Source organism: Theobroma umbraticum, unplaced genomic scaffold (assembly GCF_002168275.2).
Source record: "Theobroma umbraticum cultivar Fairchild unplaced genomic scaffold, ASM216827v3 scaffold_44.0, whole genome shotgun sequence".
Lineage (NCBI taxonomy): Eukaryota > Viridiplantae > Streptophyta > Magnoliopsida > Malvales > Malvaceae > Theobroma > Theobroma umbraticum.
Genome location: NW_018397255.1, coordinates 235,678 through 256,234, shown reverse-complemented (window position 1 = coordinate 256,234; position 20,557 = coordinate 235,678). Strand labels below are relative to the sequence as shown.

At 34.6% G+C, this 20,557-nt stretch overlaps 4 protein-coding genes and 1 pseudogene across 4 annotated transcripts; 1 reads left to right on the top strand and 4 right to left on the bottom strand.

Moving 5' to 3' along the window:
• Positions 1-494: 494 nt before the first annotated feature.
• Positions 495-1,904, bottom strand: LOC110408903 (endochitinase-like). The gene is made up of 3 exons (XM_021418040.2): positions 1,436-1,904; positions 1,139-1,292; positions 495-1,000 (listed from the first exon to the last, which is right to left on the bottom strand). The coding sequence occupies exons 1-3, from the start codon at positions 1,701-1,703 to the stop codon at positions 631-633; spliced, it is 792 nt and encodes a 263-aa protein (XP_021273715.1). The 5' UTR covers positions 1,704-1,904; the 3' UTR covers positions 495-630.
• A 1,371-nt stretch (positions 1,905-3,275) lies between these two features.
• On the bottom strand, positions 3,276-4,159 carry LOC110410033 (endochitinase-like; annotated as a pseudogene).
• Positions 4,160-6,276: 2,117 nt separating this feature from the next.
• Positions 6,277-7,578, bottom strand: LOC110408934 (endochitinase B-like). Its single transcript, XM_021418087.1, has 3 exons — positions 7,135-7,578; positions 6,897-7,047; positions 6,277-6,815 (listed from the first exon to the last, which is right to left on the bottom strand). Exons 1-3 carry the CDS (start codon positions 7,553-7,555, stop codon positions 6,446-6,448), a joined length of 942 nt encoding a protein of 313 aa, XP_021273762.1. The 5' UTR covers positions 7,556-7,578; the 3' UTR covers positions 6,277-6,445.
• Positions 7,579-8,243: 665 nt separating this feature from the next.
• Positions 8,244-9,039, bottom strand: LOC110409707 (RPM1-interacting protein 4 (RIN4) family protein). Its single transcript, XM_021419145.1, has one exon. It carries the CDS (start codon positions 8,857-8,859, stop codon positions 8,644-8,646), a length of 216 nt encoding a protein of 71 aa, XP_021274820.1. The 5' UTR covers positions 8,860-9,039; the 3' UTR covers positions 8,244-8,643.
• A 933-nt stretch (positions 9,040-9,972) lies between these two features.
• Positions 9,973-13,654, top strand: LOC110409432 (butanoate--CoA ligase AAE1-like). Its single transcript, XM_021418774.2, has 2 exons — positions 9,973-10,234; positions 12,076-13,654. Exons 1-2 carry the CDS (start codon positions 10,040-10,042, stop codon positions 13,540-13,542), a joined length of 1,662 nt encoding a protein of 553 aa, XP_021274449.1. The 5' UTR covers positions 9,973-10,039; the 3' UTR covers positions 13,543-13,654.
• Positions 13,655-20,557: the final 6,903 nt, after the last annotated feature.

Sequence of the window (20,557 nt, the reverse complement as noted above, 5' to 3'; positions counted from 1 at the left end):
AAGTGCACAGCAAGAAAATCATTGATTGTTGACTTGAAATGTGCCTACTTTTATAATTTTTTAAATTCATAAATTCGGTACCGATAAATTTAAAATATCAAAGAAAATTTTGAACTCATTTTCTTATTTGATGCACTTTTAAATGGAGAGAATTTTAAACTCGTTTTTTTTATACTCTCTCAAATATTTAAGTATATTAAATTTTATGTTTAAATTATGACTTGGTCATATAAGAAGTCATTTCTTCCAAAGAAAAAATCTAGTAATCTGATCATATATTTATTGTACCGTCCTTAATGATGAAAGTGATGTATAGTCTTCTATAGAAAGAGAGCACATCCACATAAAAATGATCAATTTTGTTACGGAAAACTTGAACTTAATTATAGAATACGTGATTCTTATGTAATTGGAACGGATAAGCTTGGTGTACCCTAAATACACATTACCATCCCTAGGTCCTCGTCACAAAGATATATAATGAGCAACCAAACTTAAAAAGAGCTGGCTTTTATTTTATTGATATGATAATTATTCAGAAGATAAATATCTCAGCGAGCTACATAGGAATAGATCACTAGGAGATTATTTTTAATAAAGTGAGAATTTTTTCATAATTAACCAATGTGCCTAAGCAAACGGCCTTTGGTTGTAGCAGTCCAGGTTGCCTCCATAGCTCACTTGCAGTATGTCACAGTATCTCTTGTAGAACCCGATGCGATCCTCAACCTGAGGGTTGGAGCCTTTTCCACATTCGATGCCCCCGTTGATGATATTTGTGATGACCCCATATCCAGGGACCCGACCGGCGGCAGTGTCCTGGGCGGACGGCGTCCACTTCCTGGTGATGACATCGTGACATGAAGGTTTTGGTGACTGTGGGGTCATCCAGAACCAAAGAGCTGTCTTGAAAGAAATGGTGGGGTCCCTTGCCACGGCGTCGGGGTCGTTCAGCAGATCGACGTTTATCGCTTTTCCTGCTGGACCGTAGTTGTAGTTGCTGCTCAAAGTCAAGGTCAAGGTCGAGAATGTAAAATACACTTTTCATAGTTAAGACTGAGTTAAAATTGAATATATAATCAATAAAAGAAAATGAATATATAATTTTTTTCGGTCAGAACTCTGATGGACCACTTACTATGAAATCTGGATTGGGCCGCGGCCGTAATATTTTTTACCAGGGACACAAGGCCATTCTTGACTTGCAACACAATAATCTCCAGGGTTGCCTTGTTCCTGGACAAAGCAATATCCCCATGCGTATGGACCATCCGGCGCAGTTGCCCACCCACCTATACAAGAATCATGAACCCTTTAACTAGTTTTGCCAGCCACACAAATAATGTCAACGGACCATTAAGCCAGGCAATGCATGACTAATTTTATAGAGACAGAGAAGTTACACATTTTCATGGTTAGAAAATATGGAATGAACCTGTAGTTTCATGGGACGTTTGAGCCAAGAAGGCAGCAATCTCTCTTTTACGAGTATCAACATCGCCAGTGGTACCGAAAGCGCCAAAGGAGTTGGCAGCAGCAATGAAACCATCGTAAGTATAGAAACCATTGCCAGGGCAGTTTGCATCGTTACGATGCTTCAACATCTCATTGAACAGGTCTCGGCTGATAAGCGGAGTGATATCAGCCAAGGCCCTCGAAGCAGAGGCCAAAATGCACGCGACCAGGAGAGTCAAAAACCTCATTTTGTTGTTGCCTAGCTAGCTATGTATAAATTTGAAGTGTTTTATGTATGGGCTGTGGATTCGCAGTGAAAACCAGGCCGTATTTATAGCCTGATCGGTAGAGAGATTTCTGGCCAAACCTTATCGTTTCTTCTAGAGACGATGGCGGCATTTATCATAACAAAATGGAAAGTTGATGGTTGCTTGAGAGCTTGTTTCTTGACTAACGAGAGAGGGCGAAGCAGGGTCGGTTTTGATTTTTTTTCTAATAAGAGATGGAAAGTCTATTTTCTTAGTCCAAGCTTATCTTGACATGCCACTAATTTGGAATAAGTTAAAACCCCATTTTGCAAGAATTCGTACGTTTCTGTGTTTACAAGTGGAGTTGATTGCGGAAAGAAACATTTCCAGGTAGGCGGCCAGGGTAAAAAAGAACAAATCTGATCCCGGTGTGATTAAGAACTCAAGGAGTGAATAGCAAAAGCCTAGCTAGCTAGGTACGTACTTGAACAAAATAAAGTGCCCTCACAGGAAGGGCAATCCATGAAATCACTTTCAAGGTTTATTTTTTGGGGATATACCTTTTGAAAACCGGAAGAGTTTTATACTTGGTTCTTTCCATCTCTATTTTGTTTTTGTGATAGTAATCTCGAAATCCAATTTTCAGAATTGCAGAGAAATTTAAATATCTCCACCCATCCAATGATTGTTCAATTAGTAGTTGTTTCATAACATCAGGGACAAGTTGGAAGTAATGACCATAGAGAATAAGAAACCTTCAACTGTGCAGTTGAAACAGAGAATATGGAAAGTTACAAGAATCCAAACTCCAGGGTTCAAGAAATCATTTTTCCAATGATAATTTTGTTCACCAAAAGGGTTGGCAACTGTATCAGGCTGACTAATTATAGATATACCAATTATCTACGCATACATACATGTAAAATTTATAAATTTACTCCACATATATTCCACAGATATTTTTCCTTTTTATTGGATGACAAATTTTCCAGTAATTATGTAGAATTAAGGATTTAAATTCTATTTTTCAAACAAGGGATCATATATCAACAATTGAATCAAGTATTTAAGTGAACAATTTTGAAGGATATGAAAATTATTTTTATTGGAGAAGAAATCTCCTACAAAATATGAAGAATTATAGGCCAAAAGAAAGAAATTGATCAAAATATATATCAGATTTTTGTTCTCATATATTTTGCTCAATTTAATTTTTATACTCAAAATCAAAATAATTTAATCTTTTGATTTTGAAAGTTGTTTTAATTTAGTCCATCTCTTTAACAATTTTACTATTAAAGGGGATGACATCAATGCTGAAATGGTGTCACTACAAGAAAATTGATTTTTTTTTGACAAAAAAAATTTCGTTTGGAAATTTTTAACATAATTTCAATGAATTTTTCATTGGAAACAGCTATTGCCACTGAATTTTCCAATAGAATATTCTGTTAAAAAATTTGATCAATATTATTGTTTTTTTAATTTTTATATAAAACATATTAATTTTTTTTAAAATTTTATTAATATTCTATAAAAAATTAATAAAATTAAGTATATACACATTGAGTTTTATATTATTAAAAATTTAAATAAGTTTCCCTGTGGGGTCATCCAGAACCATATGGATGTCTTGAAGGGTATGAGTGCGTTCGTGGCTACAAGGTCCGGATTGTTTATGAGGTCTTCTCTAATGGCGATTCCAGCTGGCCCATAGTTGTAGTTGCTGAGGAAAGTTAAGAAGTTGGGTCAACAACAATGATTTGTTTAGACAAATCATATTCCGATTAACGACGGTGGAACTTACTGAGTCAGTTGGATGGGTCCTCGGCCAAAGTATTGTTGACCAGCAGCTGTAAATAGTACAATAAGGTGCAGGGGGGGGACTGTTCCCTTATAAAGCAATATCCCCATCCATACGGGCCATCTGGCGCAGTTGGCCATCCACCTGTACACGAGATAATTACTCTATTGCAGTTAATTTAATATAATAATCCGCACAGCACTAAATCTTTAACAAAGGCCTGTTGCTAACCTGTAGTTTCATGAGAGGTTTGACTGAAGAAAGCCGTGAGTTCCTTCTTTCATGTGGTAAGGTCACCGGTTGTGCCAAATCCACCAAAAGATCGAGCAGCAGCAATGAAAGCATCGTAAGTATAGAACCCATTGCTGGGACATCTTCTATCATTTCGATATTTAAGAATTTGATCAAAGAGAGATGGAGTGATTATGCTGCTAACATCATTGCCACCCGTGGGGGGTGGGGGTGAGCCATGACACTGGCCCTGGCAGCCAGCTCCATAGTAGTTAGGCGAGTCGCCACACCACCCATACAGGCTGCAGCACCGCCCATTCGCACATAGAGCACCTCTTGCTTGGATTCCGCACTGTTGTGCAGATACCCCTAGCAAGAAAATTTCTAGAGTACTCACCGTCAGAAGAGCATACAACTTCATCCTCTGTATCTCGAGCCTTGACAGTGTGGGTTCTGGATTGAAATTGGAGCCTTTTATGGATTACTTTCCTCGGTTTTCTTTTGACTATTCTATTAAAAAAGGGCTGGCTTACGCTTACTTAGTGGACCTTTATCTTAATAATTTTTGTCTCATTACGTGTGTCACAGAGCTTGAAACTTTAATCTAAGAATTGAGTGGCATTTAAACTTGTGTATCTAAAAATTAATAAAGCTTAATTTTAATTATTTGTAAATAATGATATTGATGTGAAAGTTAAAAGAGTCAATTCGGTTTGTAAAATAAAATAAAATAAAATAAATATTTTGTGAAAATAAAATAAAGATGAAATAAAATTGAAATTTATTATATAATTTGATTGATGAATGGAAGTAAGCCAAGAATTATTTCTTTTCTCAGTCAAATGAAATTTGTATTAAAATCACTAAAACTACAGTGTAAAGATCAGCCCATATTTGGGATCAAAGCCAAGATATACAATGAAGGTATAAGCCTAGTGGTACTAAGTGCTATTAAACAAAAGATTCGATTATTGGTGCTTAGTATCATAAGATAATACAAAAGTTATAAACAAATCAAACTATTAACATAAAACAAAAGGCAGCAGCTCAACCCAAAAAAGCATCAAAAGTTAGCTCTCGTGTTTCTATCAACTTCAAATTTCACTGGGGAATCTTCAAAACAATTACTTTCTTGTAAAGGACACCATGCCTATTGAAAGAACAAGTGCATCAATCTTATTAAATAAATACCACTAATCCTAAGGCCTTGTATCAATGTTGATCACCTACGATAGTGCATTTTTGGAATCAGATTCAATAATCAACTTATAACGTGTAAAGGAGGAATGGGAGAAAAGACTGTAGTACATGAAGAATGGCCATAAGCACTATAAACTTGTCTCGAGGCAAGAATTGCTATTATGACTTATTGTAATGTTTGATTGGTAAAATTTTTTTTAAAATAATAGGGAAATAAATGATAAAAAGATAAAATACTCTTTATTATAATATATGATAATTTATTTAAAATATTAATAATTGATCATTTAAATATTATTTTAATTAAAATATTAATAATTTTAATTAAAACTGAAATTTAAAATATTATTTTTATACTATATAATTAAAAATTTAAACTACTTATTTTAAATTCTTTTTATTATTTTCTTTTTTTATAATAAAAATATTTTTATATAAGTAGGATTGTAATTTTTCAAACTTGTAAGGGAATTTTGATCTTTATCATTTTTTAAAACTATTCCTTAGTCGTAAAATGCTTAATACCAAGGGGTTGGTATTAGCTATTCTTTTGGTTTTAATTATTTTGGAGAATAGCCATTCTATTCCTTAGAGTATCATAGAGAAGGAATGGCCAAACATGCCATTAAGGGAAAAATAATTATATTATTTTTAAGAGAATGAAAAATACGTTATGACACATTTGGTCTGTAGAATAAAATAAAATTGAATAGAAAAGGTATTCTATGAGAATAGAATAGGGTAGGAATAAAATCAAAACGTTATTATATAGTTTGGTTGATGGAATATAACAAAGTACAAATTGCTATTATAACTTATTACAATATTTGATTAGTAAAAATAATTTGATTAGTAAAATATTAATTAAATTATTAATATTTAAATTATTAATTATTTTCTTTCATTTTATTTTTAAATATTAATAATTTATAATTTATTAAAAATATATATAATTGATAATTTAATCATTAACATTTTAAAATATTAATATCTTATTTATAATTGAAATGTTTTTAGATTAAAATATTAAAAATTTTAATTAATTTTATAATTTAAAATATTATTTTTATTATATATAATTAAAAAGTTAAGCTTTTTCTTTTTTATAATGATATTAATAATTGATAATTTAGATATTTGTATTTTATTTGTACTTTAATCATTAACATTTTAAAATTTTAATATTTTATTTAAAATATAAATGTTATTATGATTAAATATTAATAATTTCAATTAATTTTAAAATTTAAAATATTTATATTTATATTATATAATTAAAGATTTAAGCACTTTTCAAATAAGATATCATGTATCATAATTGAGTGTTTGAGTGCACAATTTTGAAAGATAGGAAAATCTTTTTATTGGATCTCTTACAAAATATTTAAAATTATAGACCAAAAGAAAGAAATTACATTGATTTCCCTCTAAATTGGTTATCAATTTTTTTATTTTCTTCAGTTAAATAAAGCCTGGTACATTATTCCCTTGGAGCGTCCAGATCGATTTAGCCAAAAGGCCTTTGGTTATAGCAATCCAAGTTGTTTCCGTAGCTTACACCCAATAAGTCACAGTACCTCCTGTAGAAACCAATCCTACTAGCCACCCTATTATCAGGACCACGACCGCACTCCAGGCCACCGTTGATTATGTTTGTGATGACACCATAGCCAGGGAGCCGGTTTGCTGCCGTGTCCGCAGCAGACGGTGTCCATCGCCCGATTATTACGCTATGGCTTGATGGCTTGTTTCCCTCCGGGGTCATCCAGAACCATATGGCTGTCTTGAAGGATATGATTGCATTCGTGGCTACAAGGTCAGGATTGTTTATGAGGTCTTCTCTAATGGCGTTTCCAGCTGGTCCATAGTTGTAGTTGCTGAGGAAAGTCATGAAGTTTGGGTCAACAACAGTGATTCATTAGACAAATCATATTCCGATTAACGACAGAGGAACTTACTGAGTCAGTTGGATGGGGCCTCGGCCAAAATATTGTCTACCAGGAGCACATGGCCAGGCGCCGGGAGTACAATAAGGTCCAGGGGGGGACTGTTCCCTTATAAAGCAATATCCCCATGCATACGGGCCATCTGGTGCAGTTGGCCATCCACCTGTGCTCGAAATAATTACTTTATTTCAGTTAATTTAATATAATAATCCTCACTGCACTAAATCTTTAACAAAGAGCTGTTGCTAACCTGTTGTTTCATGAGAGGTTTGACCGAAGAAAGCCGCAAGTTCCCTCTTTCGGGTATTAAGGTCACCGGTTGTGCCAAATCCACCAAAAGATCGAGCAGCAGCAATGAAAGCATCGTAAGTATAGAACCCATTACTGGGACATCTTCCATCATTTCGATATTTAAGCATTTGATCAAAGAGAGATCGAGTGATTATGCTGCTAACATCATTGCCACCACTGGGGTTTGGGGTTGGGCCACCACACTGGCTCTGGCAGCCAGTTCCACAGTACTCAGGTGTGTTGCCACACCACCCAAACTGGCTGCAGCACAGCCCATTCGCACATAGAGCACCTCCTGCTTGGCTTCCGCACTGTTGTGCAGAAACCTCTAGCAAGAAAATTGCTAGAGCACTCACCGTCAGAAGAGGATACAACTTCATTTTCTGTAACTCAAGTCTTGGCAGTGTGGGTTCTGGACTGAAAATGGAGCCTTTTATAGATTACTTTCCTCGGTTTTCCTTTGAATATTCTATTCAAAAAGGGCTGCTTACGCTTACTTAGTAGACCTTATCCTAACAATTATTGTCTCATTCCGTGTCTCATCTCTCACTTTCAGTTGTCATGTGTTTATTGTTTTTATTATTAATTAATACATGTTCATGCTCGTTGGTGGAAAGATTTCAACAGCTTGGGTCTTTCTGAGTTGTGAAGCTGTTTGTTGCCTTGTTTTATGGTGGGAAGTTCTGTTAGAATTCCTTTTCTTCCAGTTACATTGGATCTTTGCCTCCATCGCCACTAAAATTTTCGACTTATGCATGGAAAAGGGTCACCGAAATCAGGTGAAAAAGTGCTTTTTTTTTTTTTTAAGATATCCTAACAAAATTGATAACAAACAAACAAAAATGTTTGCTATGATCTTATGCATAAATTAATTTGGTTAATCTCGTATCCAAATTAATCAAAAAATTAATGTGCTTAGGTTAAGAAAAACCTAACTTATCTTTTTTTTTTTGAAAAGCAAGAACCTAACTTATCTTAAAAGTTGGTTTTAGCTATCATCTAGATCAGATATTTTTTTAGATTAATAAATTGTTAATCAAGTTGGCATCCATTTTAGAGAAGTAAAAGTTATTTCAATCGATTACTATATTATTAATATAGAGGAAAATTCAACAAAATAATTGCAAGTAAATAGTAGTACATATTGTAATTCTTTTGTAATCTATTCCAAAGAAAAGAGAAACAAGTTGGAAGTTGAAATCAGAATTGTACAGTAGGCTGATCGATTAAGCCTAGCCGCCAGCAGGACCAGGAATTTGCCTAACTTAAATTTTATTCCCTTGTAACGATTGTCAAAGTAAAGAAGATCTTTCCATGATCTTTAAATTTCATTTCTGAAGAATTCTGGGTTTTTCATGAGCTTAGGAGTCGATCATCTCTCCGCTCTCAAAAAAGAAAACACTTCAAAATTTTTATATATATAGAATTAATACACTTGCCATGAACAGAGACAGAGAGGAAAAAAATATCATGCAGAAATGCAACAAAGCCATTTCCTCTTATCATTTTGCTTATCAGAATCCTTGTACCGCTTCTTGGAGGGTGTATTCCCAGAGGCCTTGGCAGCCTTCTTGTCATTACTAGCTTTTGCGAAAATCACCGTAAATCCTTCAGCTGTAGCAGGATCGTTCACATCCCATTCCCCGAATCTTGGTAGAGGCCTCTCCCTATCATCTGATGCCATGATTAAACAGTACGAATTGATCTCAAGATGATCTGAAGAACTTATTAACTAGTTCGATGTAGGCTAAATTGACAAGTTTTTTTTTTTATTGAATTAAGGGAATTAATCCTTTATAAAGGTAGGGATGGAAATCAAAACTCTGGGTTTCTGTTTTTCCTATGCACTGTACTCGTAACTAACACGGAGCTTACACCATACATTAACATGCACCCGCGTGAAACGATTTCTTTTGTTATGTAAATCCTGGCGGATTATGCGGATAGCAAAGGAATTAAATGTTTTTAGCTCTAATTTTAGATTTTTTTAATTTTTTCTTGATGAATGGGAAGTTTTCTAATTTTATTCGTTAGAAATTGTTATTAATTATTGTTATTTCTTCCAGAACATAACCCAAACTCGACATGTTAAATTATTTAAAAATAAGAAAAAAACAATAACATAGTTACCATGTTAACTTTGGACGACAAAACAAAAAAAAAAAAAAGAAAAATTGGCATGTTACTAGCATTATGCTCCCCATGTTAGATAGATGTCCTATCTTTTGTTGCTTGCTGATGATGTTATTGCATTAGTTTTTGTCTTTAATTACCTATTTTTAATCTCGATTAGAACCAACCCTGACCACAATCGGTATATATGTAAGTATTTATAGAAAAAGATAAAATTTCATACCAAAATTTGGATAAAGTTACACAATAAAACATGTATGTGGTGAAAATCGATTAATCTAAGAAGGAAAACCATGTTGAAGTGAGAAGATATAAAAAGCAATATGACAATATATCTTCCCTTCAATGCACAAATTCATCTCTCCCTTTTCGGCATATTGATTTCCTCAATGAAGAAAGTTTAGATGAGAAGAAATTTGTATTTACTCTGAGACAAATGAATATTCTCTCAGTAAAGATTTTCAGCAGTAAGAGTCTTTGATCGAACAATTATGCAATCAAAGTGCTGTGTGGTGGGAGATGACAGATGAATTAATTCTAGCCCATTTACCGGGAAAAAAAGAAAGAGATTAACCCATTGAAGACGTGCCGCCCTTATCCCACGATAGTTTATATTGCATTTTATATACGTTTTAATGGTCTGAGTCAGACATTAAGCATCAAATCCCACTCTCCAGCTCTCACTTATCTAGCATCCCGTTGAAGACCCGAGTTAGACCTAATTAACCTCCATGGAGGATCTTCTGCTTCATTGCTCTGCTCCCCGATCGCCTGTGACCTTCCTGGAGCGAGCTGCCGATGTTTATGGCGATCAGGTTTCCATCGTTTATGGCACCCTTTGCTTCTCCTGGAGAGAAACTCATCAAAGATGTCTCAGACTTGCTTCTGCTTTGGCTCAGCTGGAGAATATTTCTCGGGGTGATATTGTAAGTTTGCCTTTCTTCTTTGATTCTTTTAGTACTATTTCAATGCATCGAATCACAGAGTTTCTTTTGAAAAAAAGTAGATTAATTTGTTATCGAATCATTTCAGATTCTGATGACTTGTATCAATTTGCATGGAAACTTAGCAATGTCAATATGTCTTAGAGACAGGAGCCTATAAATTAATTTAAAAGAACTTTGTTTGAAGAAGAAGAAAGAAGAGAAGAAGGGAAGGAAACAGGAATTTTATTTTTCACCTACAAAAGAAAAAAAAAGAGAGAATTAAAAGAATTGATAAATGCTTCGAATTAAATCGACCCTAATTACCCTAAAAAAAAGATTGAAAAACATAATAATTCAATTTCTATTCTTTGGTTTTCTTAATTAGCTAGAATTTGCGATGATGGAAATGAAAAAGGTATGCTGGAAGGTACATGGCTCGTAATTATTACAAATTCATAGGCTTAGGTTAGGAATTCCCGTATGATTTAGGTAATCAAACAAAATATTTTTATCTTTTTAATTATTAGAAATAAATAGAAGCAATATATATGTATTTACTATAAAAGAACACCAAGCGTCAAAGTCAACAAGCGCAAGCTACGATAGATTCATGCATGAAGGTGATGCACGAGATAAACGACAATCTTATCAAATTTATTTTCCTTCTTTGTCCTGGCTTTAATTTTATAAAAGCTAGATTTAAAAAAAAATTAAAATCAATTTATATTTATTAAAATTTTAAGACGGTTCAATTACTAATAAAAAAAGGAAATTTTTATTATATTTATATACTTAAAATAAGTCATCATTTTAATACTTCTACTCACTGTATAAAAATTATAAATCAGTCGAAATAAATCACAAAAAATCAATAAATAACTGTAACGTGGTCCCGTACGCCCAGCTAGTCTCTTTTTTTTTTGTGTAATTATTTTTTCAGTCAAATCAGGATGCAAAGTCAAGTTGCAACATGTATGGTACAAGTCTTTCCTCGAATAGGAATTTTAATGAAAGTCTTCCCACAGTCAACTTAAATTAGGTTAAAACAATCAAACTTAGGTTCATTCATTGAATTAAAAAAATGATTTGCTAAGACTATCATGAATAGTGATGGGTCCACATAATTTACTTATATCTGATTGTCCAATTAATGGGTTTCATGTGATTTTTCTGAAAACGAACCTAAAATTAGTGAGATATTTTATTCTGATCAATTGCTTATTGGATGGAACAAATCACCACAAATTAAATACTACTTTGGTGCAATTTTGTTTTTGTTTTTGCCTTTTTTGTTTTTTAGTTGGGGCTGGCATGTTTGCACATATAGCTTTGTGTTGAGGAGGGAGGTGGCTCGATATGGTTAATTTAATCCTGCTGAGCATTGACTATAAGTTAGTTAAAATGATTTGGGAAAGATTAAAAAAGAAAATATGTCACATTCGTCTCTTGTTTCCAGGAAGATTCGTGTTTGCAATGTGTAAATTAAGAAAGAAAAAACAAATTGTCTGCCATGACAAAACAAATGGCTGCTCATCAGCTTAAGGGAAAACCTAAAAATGGTGCTGAGTGTGGTTACATCTAATATACTAATAATTAATTTGCTAAATATTCTTAATTACAAGTAGTTCTTTGACGAGAAAATCGAGTCAGTAAAAAAAAAAAAATACAAGATCTTCTCCAATCACGTCGTATACAAATATACATGTTGCTCTAATTAGCTCGGAGTCTTGTTTTTGCAACATTGAATTTTGTTATATGACAGCACCGAATTGTCTCTCAGTATTGAATTTGTCAATGAGCAAACATATTTGACATCTCCATTGTTACTATCAAATGAGTAGGTTGCAGCTTTGGCGCCAAATATTCCAGCATTATATGAGCTACATTTTGCTGTTCCAATGGCTGGTGCAGTTCTCTCTGCACTTAACGTTAGGTTGGATGCAACTACTTTGGCAGCAATACTGGAAAAACTGGAGGCCAAATTTATTTTTGTTGATTATCAATTTGTCCACGTTGTTCACAAAGCACTTGAAATACTATCACCAAAGCAGGGCAAGCAACCTCTCCTCGTGTTAATCCAAGAATATGACCAGGAAGCAGCTCCAGTAGCAGACGAGTTCTGCCCTGTTAGTATCAAGTATAATGATCTTCTTGGAATGGGAAGGACAGATTTTGAAATAGTGAAACCAAACGATGAAGGTGATCCAATTTCAGTTAATTTTACCTCGGGCTCAACGGGAGAACCAAAAGGAGTATTATACAGCCATGGAGCTGCCTATCTCAATTCATTAGCATCAATTCTTCGGTATGACATGGGGGTTGCCCCAGTGTTTTTATGGACAGTGGACATGTTCCGGTGCAACGGATGGTGTTGCACTTGGGCCATGGCTGCTCTCGGTGGCATCAGCATCTGCATAAGAAATGTCTCAGCAAAAGTCATATTCGATTCCATTCTTCGTTACAGTGTAACTCACTTGTGCGGTGCACCTGCTGTTTTGAATATGATCGCGGATGCACCATCCCGCGAGCAAAGGCCGCTTCCTTGTAAGGTTCATGTCATCATCGCTGGTGTATTGCCAATGACCCAAGTGCTCAAGGTTGAAGGATTAGGATTTACTGTTAGCTATGCGTATGGAATGACGGAGGTCCTCGGCCCTGCAATCGTCAGGCCATGGAGACCTGAACGGGATTCTTGTCTCTCCAATGAACATAGAAAGGATAAGTTCCACGAAGCACTTCGTAGACTTCTGATTGAAGAGATTGATGTGAAAGATCCGGACACGATGAAGAGCGTGCCACGCGATGGAAAAACAATTGGGGAGGTAATGTTCAGAGGCAACACGTTGATGTCCGGGTACCTTAAAAATCCTAAAGCAACTCAAGAAGCATTTAAGGAAGGATGGTACAGGACCAGGGACCTCGGGCTTATCCATCCGAATGGTGCCATACAACTTAAGGACCGCGCAAAGGATATTATAGTTTCAGGGGGAGAGATTGTAAGCACGTTGGAGGTGGAGGCAGTGCTGTTAAGCCACCCCAAGCTCCTGGAGGCCGCAGTGGTTGGAAAGCATGATGATTGTTTGAAAGAGAAGCCCTGTGCTTTTGTGAGATTGAAGGAAGGGAACGGTGCAAGCTGTGAAGAGATTGTCAAATTTTGTGAGGAACAACTACCAAATTCCATGGTTCCTCGCACTGTAGTTTTTGGGGAATTACCAGTCAATTCGACTGGCAAGGTGCAAAAATTTACTCTAAGGGAGAAGGCTAATACCATCCACAGTATCATGAGCCAACCTTGTGCAGAACCATGAGAGGATAGAATTTTTTAAGAGTTTAAGTCTTTTGTACTTCTAAGAGAGATGTTTCCCTTTTTAAACATTGTAATGATATTTGGTGATATTTGTAGAAATTCTTGTTAAGTTTTAAGAGGAATACCTTTTAGGAATGAGATATCTCCATATTAAGTATTATAATAACTATTGGTGAAATACTTATAAAATTTTTTAAACTTTTTATAATCTATGAGTAGTCGATGGATTGTTGGGCTGCCTCATTAGAAAAGGTATATTTGTAACGAATCATCTAAAGTTATCCTTATGGCCCGACGATGATGTGTTTTGGTTCCTTTGTACTTATTTTCATACTAATAAAATATTTTCTTTTATTTGGTCTCAATAGTTGCATGTATGGCATTCGGTATGCCTTATAATTTCGATGTGCATTGTCTTAGTCTAATTTACTGTTATTGTTGATATTGAATTAGATATAAATGAGTTATTAGTTAGCTTATGTGAAAGCGTTCACTCAAACGTCGTATGAACTATCAGATACTTAAATAAAAAAACGTAATTCATGACACACAACATCAATCCCAAAAATAGGTGCTAGAGAGAATAAAAGGCTTTTAATTTGTTTAATTAATACAATCAAACTCTTAATTAAACAAACAATTATCTTCTCAACTCACTTGCACGTGTCTTTGTTTTATCACTGAAGTTTTTGCTAGCAATCAGATAATCATAGCAGCCGTTCAAAGACTTGCTACGTTCCTTTTTCTATTTCTTTGCATCTTTGAAGTCTTCTTTTGGATACCAATTAAGAAGATCAAATGACTTAAAAAACCTGATACATACATACATATATATATATATATATATATATTTGAAGTTAAAATTTATTCACTTCAAAGGAAACCAATGGTTCGCCTCTGGAAGGAGTACAAAACAGTTCAGACTAGTCATTCCCAAAAAAGAGGAGTGACTAGTCTGAATTGTTTTCAGAAGCTTTGAGCAAAAAAGGGAAAACTTCCCTGGGCATTTTATGTTCTGCACTCAGCAATCAACAACAAAAACCTCTATGCACATTTTCAGCAGATCTACACCACTAAACAGGAAATACACAAGACCTATAACCAGCACATCAAGTGCTTGATCGTAGGAATCAAAGCATCTTCTATACACACAAAAGAAACTGCACAAAGACAGACCCCAAACATCCAACCTCCTCATTTATTTGCCTAAACTCATCATTATGTAAATCATCTTGATCCCCAAGAGCGTATCATAGGAGGCACAAAACAAAATCATCTTCGCCCATGGATGTGGCAAAAAACATAAATGTCTCTTCTATTAAGCATTTGAAAGCAATCACATGGAGACCAACAATTTACACGTAGGCGAATCACATACCAGAGTTAATCCAGCACAGTCATCAGATCTTGAGCACGTTGGACCCTTGCTTTTAGCAAGCCTATTAGCCAGCTGATTATTCTCTCCGAAAGTGTGCTTGACCTCCCAACGTATAACATCTCTCTTCAATCTCTCAATATGCAACAACCATTTCCTTAGTCTCCATGGTCCTTCCGATGGCGGATTAACCCACTTGATCGCATTCCTTGAGTCACTCTCAATGAGCAAGGAATGGGTGGACACACATTTTGAAACAATAAATAAAATGAAATCCTCCTTGATTGCTCTTATTTCAACCAGGTTTGCATCCCCCACCACAATTGACTTCAAGAATAAGATCTTTACGTGCCTTTTGTTATCTCTTAGGGCTCCCTCTATCCCCACCTCGCCTGGGCAGCTCTGGACCGCTCCATCAACATTGAATTTCATCATCCCTCTGCTAGTTTGATCCAACTTTTCACCTCTCTATGCTTCTTGCTCTACCTCGTATCCGCACCCAGTGAGGGATTCTGGTATGTATCAACCATCAAGGACCACCCAGTATTATTTTGGCCATTTAGCATTTGCCCAAACAGATATATAAGATCACTCGCACTAACATTTTATTTTATTTAAACAAGTTCTAAATTGTATCTATTTTTTCACATATCAATAAAAATAATTATGATATAATGATATTATTAAAATAAACATCTCCATCTGTATTTATCATGAAACTTGTTTAACTTGTTTTCCAATTCTAATTACAGTATATATATGTTAGTATTACTATTTATTATGAGTAACATTTGTTTTTGAAATATTAAGAGCAAGATCTTTTCTTCAATGAGCTTACCCCACTAAACAAATTGTGTAGATTCATTAATTATTCTGAGGTTGATTCACTGAATGTATACTTTAATATAAATATCTTCTTCCTTGATATTATAATAAAAACAATTTTCCATATATAAGTCAACTATATTAATAGGATTAGCTGGTAGAACAATAGGTAAAGTAAAGGCAATATTAATTGCAAATGAAGTGATTGAGCTAAATACTATAAAGAAATCTCTTAATTTAGTTGATTTTGTTAACTTTGTTCTAAATTTTACATATGAATCACAAAAAAAAAGAATATTGTTAGTATAAATTAACATATGGAAAACTATATCTTGGGCAAGCAGAGGTCAATGAAATTACATGTAGGGACCAAGCATGGATTGGGATGCTGACTTTGGCAAGGGCAGATAGCGACAGCACGCTTTTTTTTGACTCAATCCCCTCTAAAGCCTTCCTTAACTTGAGGGGGGTGGACTTTAGTTCAAAGCAATTATGCTACACTTGGTGTGGTTATGAGTTGGAGACATCTTCAATGGTGGGGGAAGTCATGGTCTTCACCTTGTACTTTATCATCCTTTTTACAGTCTTGGGCTGGTTGTGCTTTGGTAAACGACACACACACAAGCGGTGAATGATAGTTTGTGGTGTCACGTTTTGGCCTTTGTGGTTGAGTTGTAACGAGTCAGTTTTTAACAGCGAAGTATGGAATGGGTCTGAAATATTCTTTCTTATTAAAATGCATTATATGCTTTGGGTATGCGCACGTGAGAGCACTGATGCAATTGATGATATCAGCTGGTGGTCTTAACCCCGAAACACATTTATTAGACGATCTCCCTTTCACTCACGACTAGGGTCCTTTAGGATACCTCCATCTAAAGGTGAGTTTAAATTCAATGTGGATGGCTTAGCAAGGGGTAAACTGGGCCAGCAAGATGTGGTGGGTATTTTCTTTGACCCACTTGGCATTAAAAACTCCAACTTTGCAGAGTTTATGGGCATTCTTCATGCACTGCGTATTTTCTTCGGTACCTTTTTTACAAGTTTTAAGTTGATTATTGAATTTAATTTTAAGAATGCTCTATCGTAGGTGACCAACACTGATATGAAGCCTTGGGGCAAATGGTATATACTTGTCGTTTCACTAGGCATGGTGTTTTTTTTTCATACATTACGAGAAAGTAATTATTTTACAGATTCCCTAATAAAGTCTGGATTTTATAGAAATACGATGTCCTCAGTATGGTGGTAACTTTTGATGCTTTAATCAGGGGCGACTCAATAAGTTCAAAGGCCTAAAGCCAAATATTCAATGAGGCATGCTTTTATTGAAATTAAAAAAATTATTAAATTTTCATTCTTCTAACTTTTTGAGATACAAAATTTTTATATTTTTGAAAGGGTTAATACAAAATCAACAATAAAATTTTTTAATTCAAATAAATCAACTATCACATAAAATAAAAGTAATATCAAAATATAATATAAATTCTAAACTAAAGTAAAAAAGTATGTAAATATTAAAATAATAGTACCTAATTGTTGAATTCTTATTGCAAACTACAAATGAGACTTATGACTCTTTGAAGATAATAACATAACAGACTTCTTATATATTTTTTAAAAAAAATTAAAATTAAAAGAAGAAGGAAGAAAAAGCAAATGAGAAAAGAAGACTTCAAAAGTAGATATTACACATTGAAAAAGAAATAATTTATTTTATATATAAGAAAAAAATAGTTGTTAGAAATCATTAAATATGTTGATTGAAAATAAAAGAAATAAGTGAAAAAAAATAATTATTGAAAATGATTAAATACATGTGACTATTAGTTGATTAAAAATAATATAGCATTTTATAAATTAGAAAATGATAAAAAAAATTAAGATTTATTAAACATATAATTAAAAAATAAAAAATAAATAATTTTATTAATTATTTTTTATTTTTAATATAATAAATTATATTATAAAATTATAAATGCCTTTTCAAATTGGAGGCCTAAAGCCCTCTCTTACTTGGGTGGCTTCACCCAAGGGTCGGCGACGGCTTTAATTGGGTTGAGCTGCTGCCTTTTGTTTTATGTTAATATTTTGATTTATTTATGACTTTTGCATTATCTTAGGATACTAAGCACCAATCGGCGAATCTTTTGTTTAATGGTACTGAGTACCACTAGGCTTGTACCTTGACATGGGATGATCTTCACACTGTAGTTTCAGTGATTTTAATGCAAATTTCATGTGACCGAGAAAAAAGGAGATAGCACATCACCTATGAAAACAGAGAAGAAAACAAGAGATCACCAATGCGTGTATGGAGAAAGTATGGAGATTTCAAAGGCGATAAGTTAAAAGGCAAAACAATCTTGAAAAGATGTCAGCCTCCATATGAGTTTCTGAAACCGTGGGTCTATGCATTGACGGCAGGGCTCCAGTCTTGCTCAGGCATCAGGTTGTTGGATTCTATTCGTTAATTTCCTGAAAGCATCTCTCTTCCCAGGGCTTCAAATTTCTTTCATAATTAACATTATGTTCATATTCATCCTCACAATTTATATAAATAAAATTAAGTTCATTTCAATCGGCTGCATGGATTATGACGTGGTCAAAAGCACCAGCATTGCGGCAAAGTGGTAATTCGAGCTGGAATATTCATCACAAAAATCTTTGGAAGTTTCCTTGTCTTTTTTTTTTCTTTGGACAAATGGGTGGTTAGACAGAGGCGTTGAAACTCAGCATCCCTGTGATCACGTGTACTTCGTTGACACTGAATAGGATCAGATGAGACTTATGTGTTCAAATTTTAGATATTCGAAAGACAGATCAATCAAGTCGAACAAAGCTAATTATTGCTGTCCGAATCTCCACCAGCCGTTGCATGTCGTGCAGTCGACTGCAGATTCGTTGCTCCTCTTAGTGAGCCTACTAAGCTATAGCTACCCGATTCTGTTTCTGCCTTTCATCTCCACAGACACCCTCAGGTAAGCATCTGCTTCCTGCTGCCTTGTTGAATTGTCAGCAAATTGTCTGTTTGTTTGCTTAGAAAACGGAGGATAACAAAGTGGGAAAAACAAACTGAAATCGATGCTTCCTTGTTGCATTATTTCCAGTGCCTTGGGTCTTGTCAAATATGCCAATTCTAAATTTTTACTCGAGCCAGAAATTGGAACTCTTCGTGTTACTGGGTTTTTGTCATCAAATTATGATATGTCTGCTTGCCAAGAAACAGGATGGAGTACATATCTGCTATATAGTTTTCAAGTTTTAATGAAATTTCTGCTAAATTAAGCTACAATTTTTTATATCTGATTCAGTTGAGCGGATGTTTTAGCATTTTGCAAACCGTTGCAATTACAATTAAGCCTTTAGCCAGTCTTATCTCCTCTCTTTAGAGAGTTTTATCTGCAAGAAAAGCAATTGTTGACAAATTTGGATGCATTAGTCATAATGATGCTACTAAGAAACCAACTTTACCTTGAATGAAGCAGAATGTTGTCTGAATTTTGGTTGAAATCTTGAATTACTGTTTGTCATTATAATGAATATCACAGATTGCTTGGGATCTTACACCGAAATTCATTCTAAAAGAGTCATTCATCATCAACATGACAATTAGTCAGTTCAAGGGTAGACTCCCCTGTAGAATTACTGAAAGAAACTTTGGAAGAGGGGAAACTAAAAATGCTATGAAAGCACGCTGGAGTTGTTCTTTTCTGCTAACATATAGGGGGAGAAGACTGAGCTTCAATGATGCCATCAAGTGTTGTGGCTCAACAGGTGATCAGCATACTTCAGATCATATTAGCTTGAGTTCCTCTAGCATTCACAAGAGATCAGATTCCAATGATGCAAGTGTGGTAACTGATGGAATCCTGTAAGATAAACTACTCCTTGTCAATTCACCTACCTTTTCTTCCGTTGTACACTTTCCATTTGTATAATATATCAAGAAGATAAGTTTGGTAGTGCAACTTATTTGTAGGTGATTCAACTTAATTAATGCAACTATTTCAATTTTGGTTCTGTTTCTTAAAGGACAAAATTTTGCATTTCGTTTAGAGAATATCTGATTCATTTCTCAGAGACTCAACCAGGACACCCTTGACCAATCAATCAAGCCTTCAAAGTGTCCAAATCGAACTTATAATGCTTGCATTACCAGCCATTGTAGGACAAGCTATTGAGCCTTTAGCGCAACTAATGGAAACAGCTTTCATTGGAAGATTGGGTATGATATATCCGTAACCTGTGTTTCTTTTTCATCCTCCAAAATTTTACCATGCCTTATTACGGTTGGCTGAAATTTGTTGTGGTTGTATCTCACTTACATTCATACAGAGCTTCTGGAGGATCTACATCCTTATCTGTTTAAATGTTAGTATGATCCTGCTATTCCTTGCTTACATTGTTGACTGTAAACACCAGTTTTGAGTTAAGAACAGCTTATTTACTGTGAGAAAATGAGCTTTTTTAAGGTGATGCTTGCTGTCCGGTAAGAATTTAGGATACTTTTATTCCCTTTGTTTATTTCCCGTTTCCTTCTGTCAATGTTTATTTCCTGGTAATACAAATTTAATATTGCATATACTGTCTTCTTGTTCTAACATTCCATAAAGTCTTACGATTCTGATTAATGCAAAGGTGCTTACCAGTTAGCATCAGCAGCTGTTTCCATATCAATATTCAACATCATCTCAAAGGTTTTCAATATTCCTCTTCTTAGTGTTGCAACATCATTTGTGGCTGAAGACATCTCAAAAACCAGGAAGGAATTTGCTTCAGGTGAAACTGTACTGATATTGAGAGGAAAAAA

What these genes read in the sequence shown, in the direction of transcription:
- LOC110409432 (XM_021418774.2), top strand. Translation starts at nt 10,040, where the DNA reads ATGGAGGATCTTCTGCTTCATTGCTCTGCTCCCCGATCGCCTGTGACC. An exon ending in ATATTTCTCGGGGTGATATT is followed by an intron (nt 10,235 to 12,075) that starts GTAAGTTTGCCT and finishes TCAAATGAGTAG; the next exon opens with GTTGCAGCTTTGGCGCCAAA.
- LOC110409707 (XM_021419145.1), bottom strand. Translation starts at nt 8,859, where the DNA reads ATGGCATCAGATGATAGGGAGAGGCCTCTACCAAGATTCGGGGAATGG.
- LOC110408903 (XM_021418040.2), bottom strand. Translation starts at nt 1,703, where the DNA reads ATGAGGTTTTTGACTCTCCTGGTCGCGTGCATTTTGGCCTCTGCTTCG. An exon ending in AACGTCCCATGAAACTACAG is followed by an intron (nt 1,293 to 1,435) that starts GTTCATTCCATA and finishes ATTCTTGTATAG; the next exon opens with GTGGGTGGGCAACTGCGCCG. An exon ending in GGCCCAATCCAGATTTCATA is followed by an intron (nt 1,001 to 1,138) that starts GTAAGTGGTCCA and finishes GACTTTGAGCAG; the next exon opens with CAACTACAACTACGGTCCAG.
- LOC110408934 (XM_021418087.1), bottom strand. Translation starts at nt 7,555, where the DNA reads ATGAAGTTGTATCCTCTTCTGACGGTGAGTGCTCTAGCAATTTTCTTG. An exon ending in AACCTCTCATGAAACAACAG is followed by an intron (nt 7,048 to 7,134) that starts GTTAGCAACAGC and finishes TTTCGAGCACAG; the next exon opens with GTGGATGGCCAACTGCACCA. An exon ending in GGCCCCATCCAACTGACTCA is followed by an intron (nt 6,816 to 6,896) that starts GTAAGTTCCTCT and finishes GACTTTCCTCAG; the next exon opens with CAACTACAACTATGGACCAG.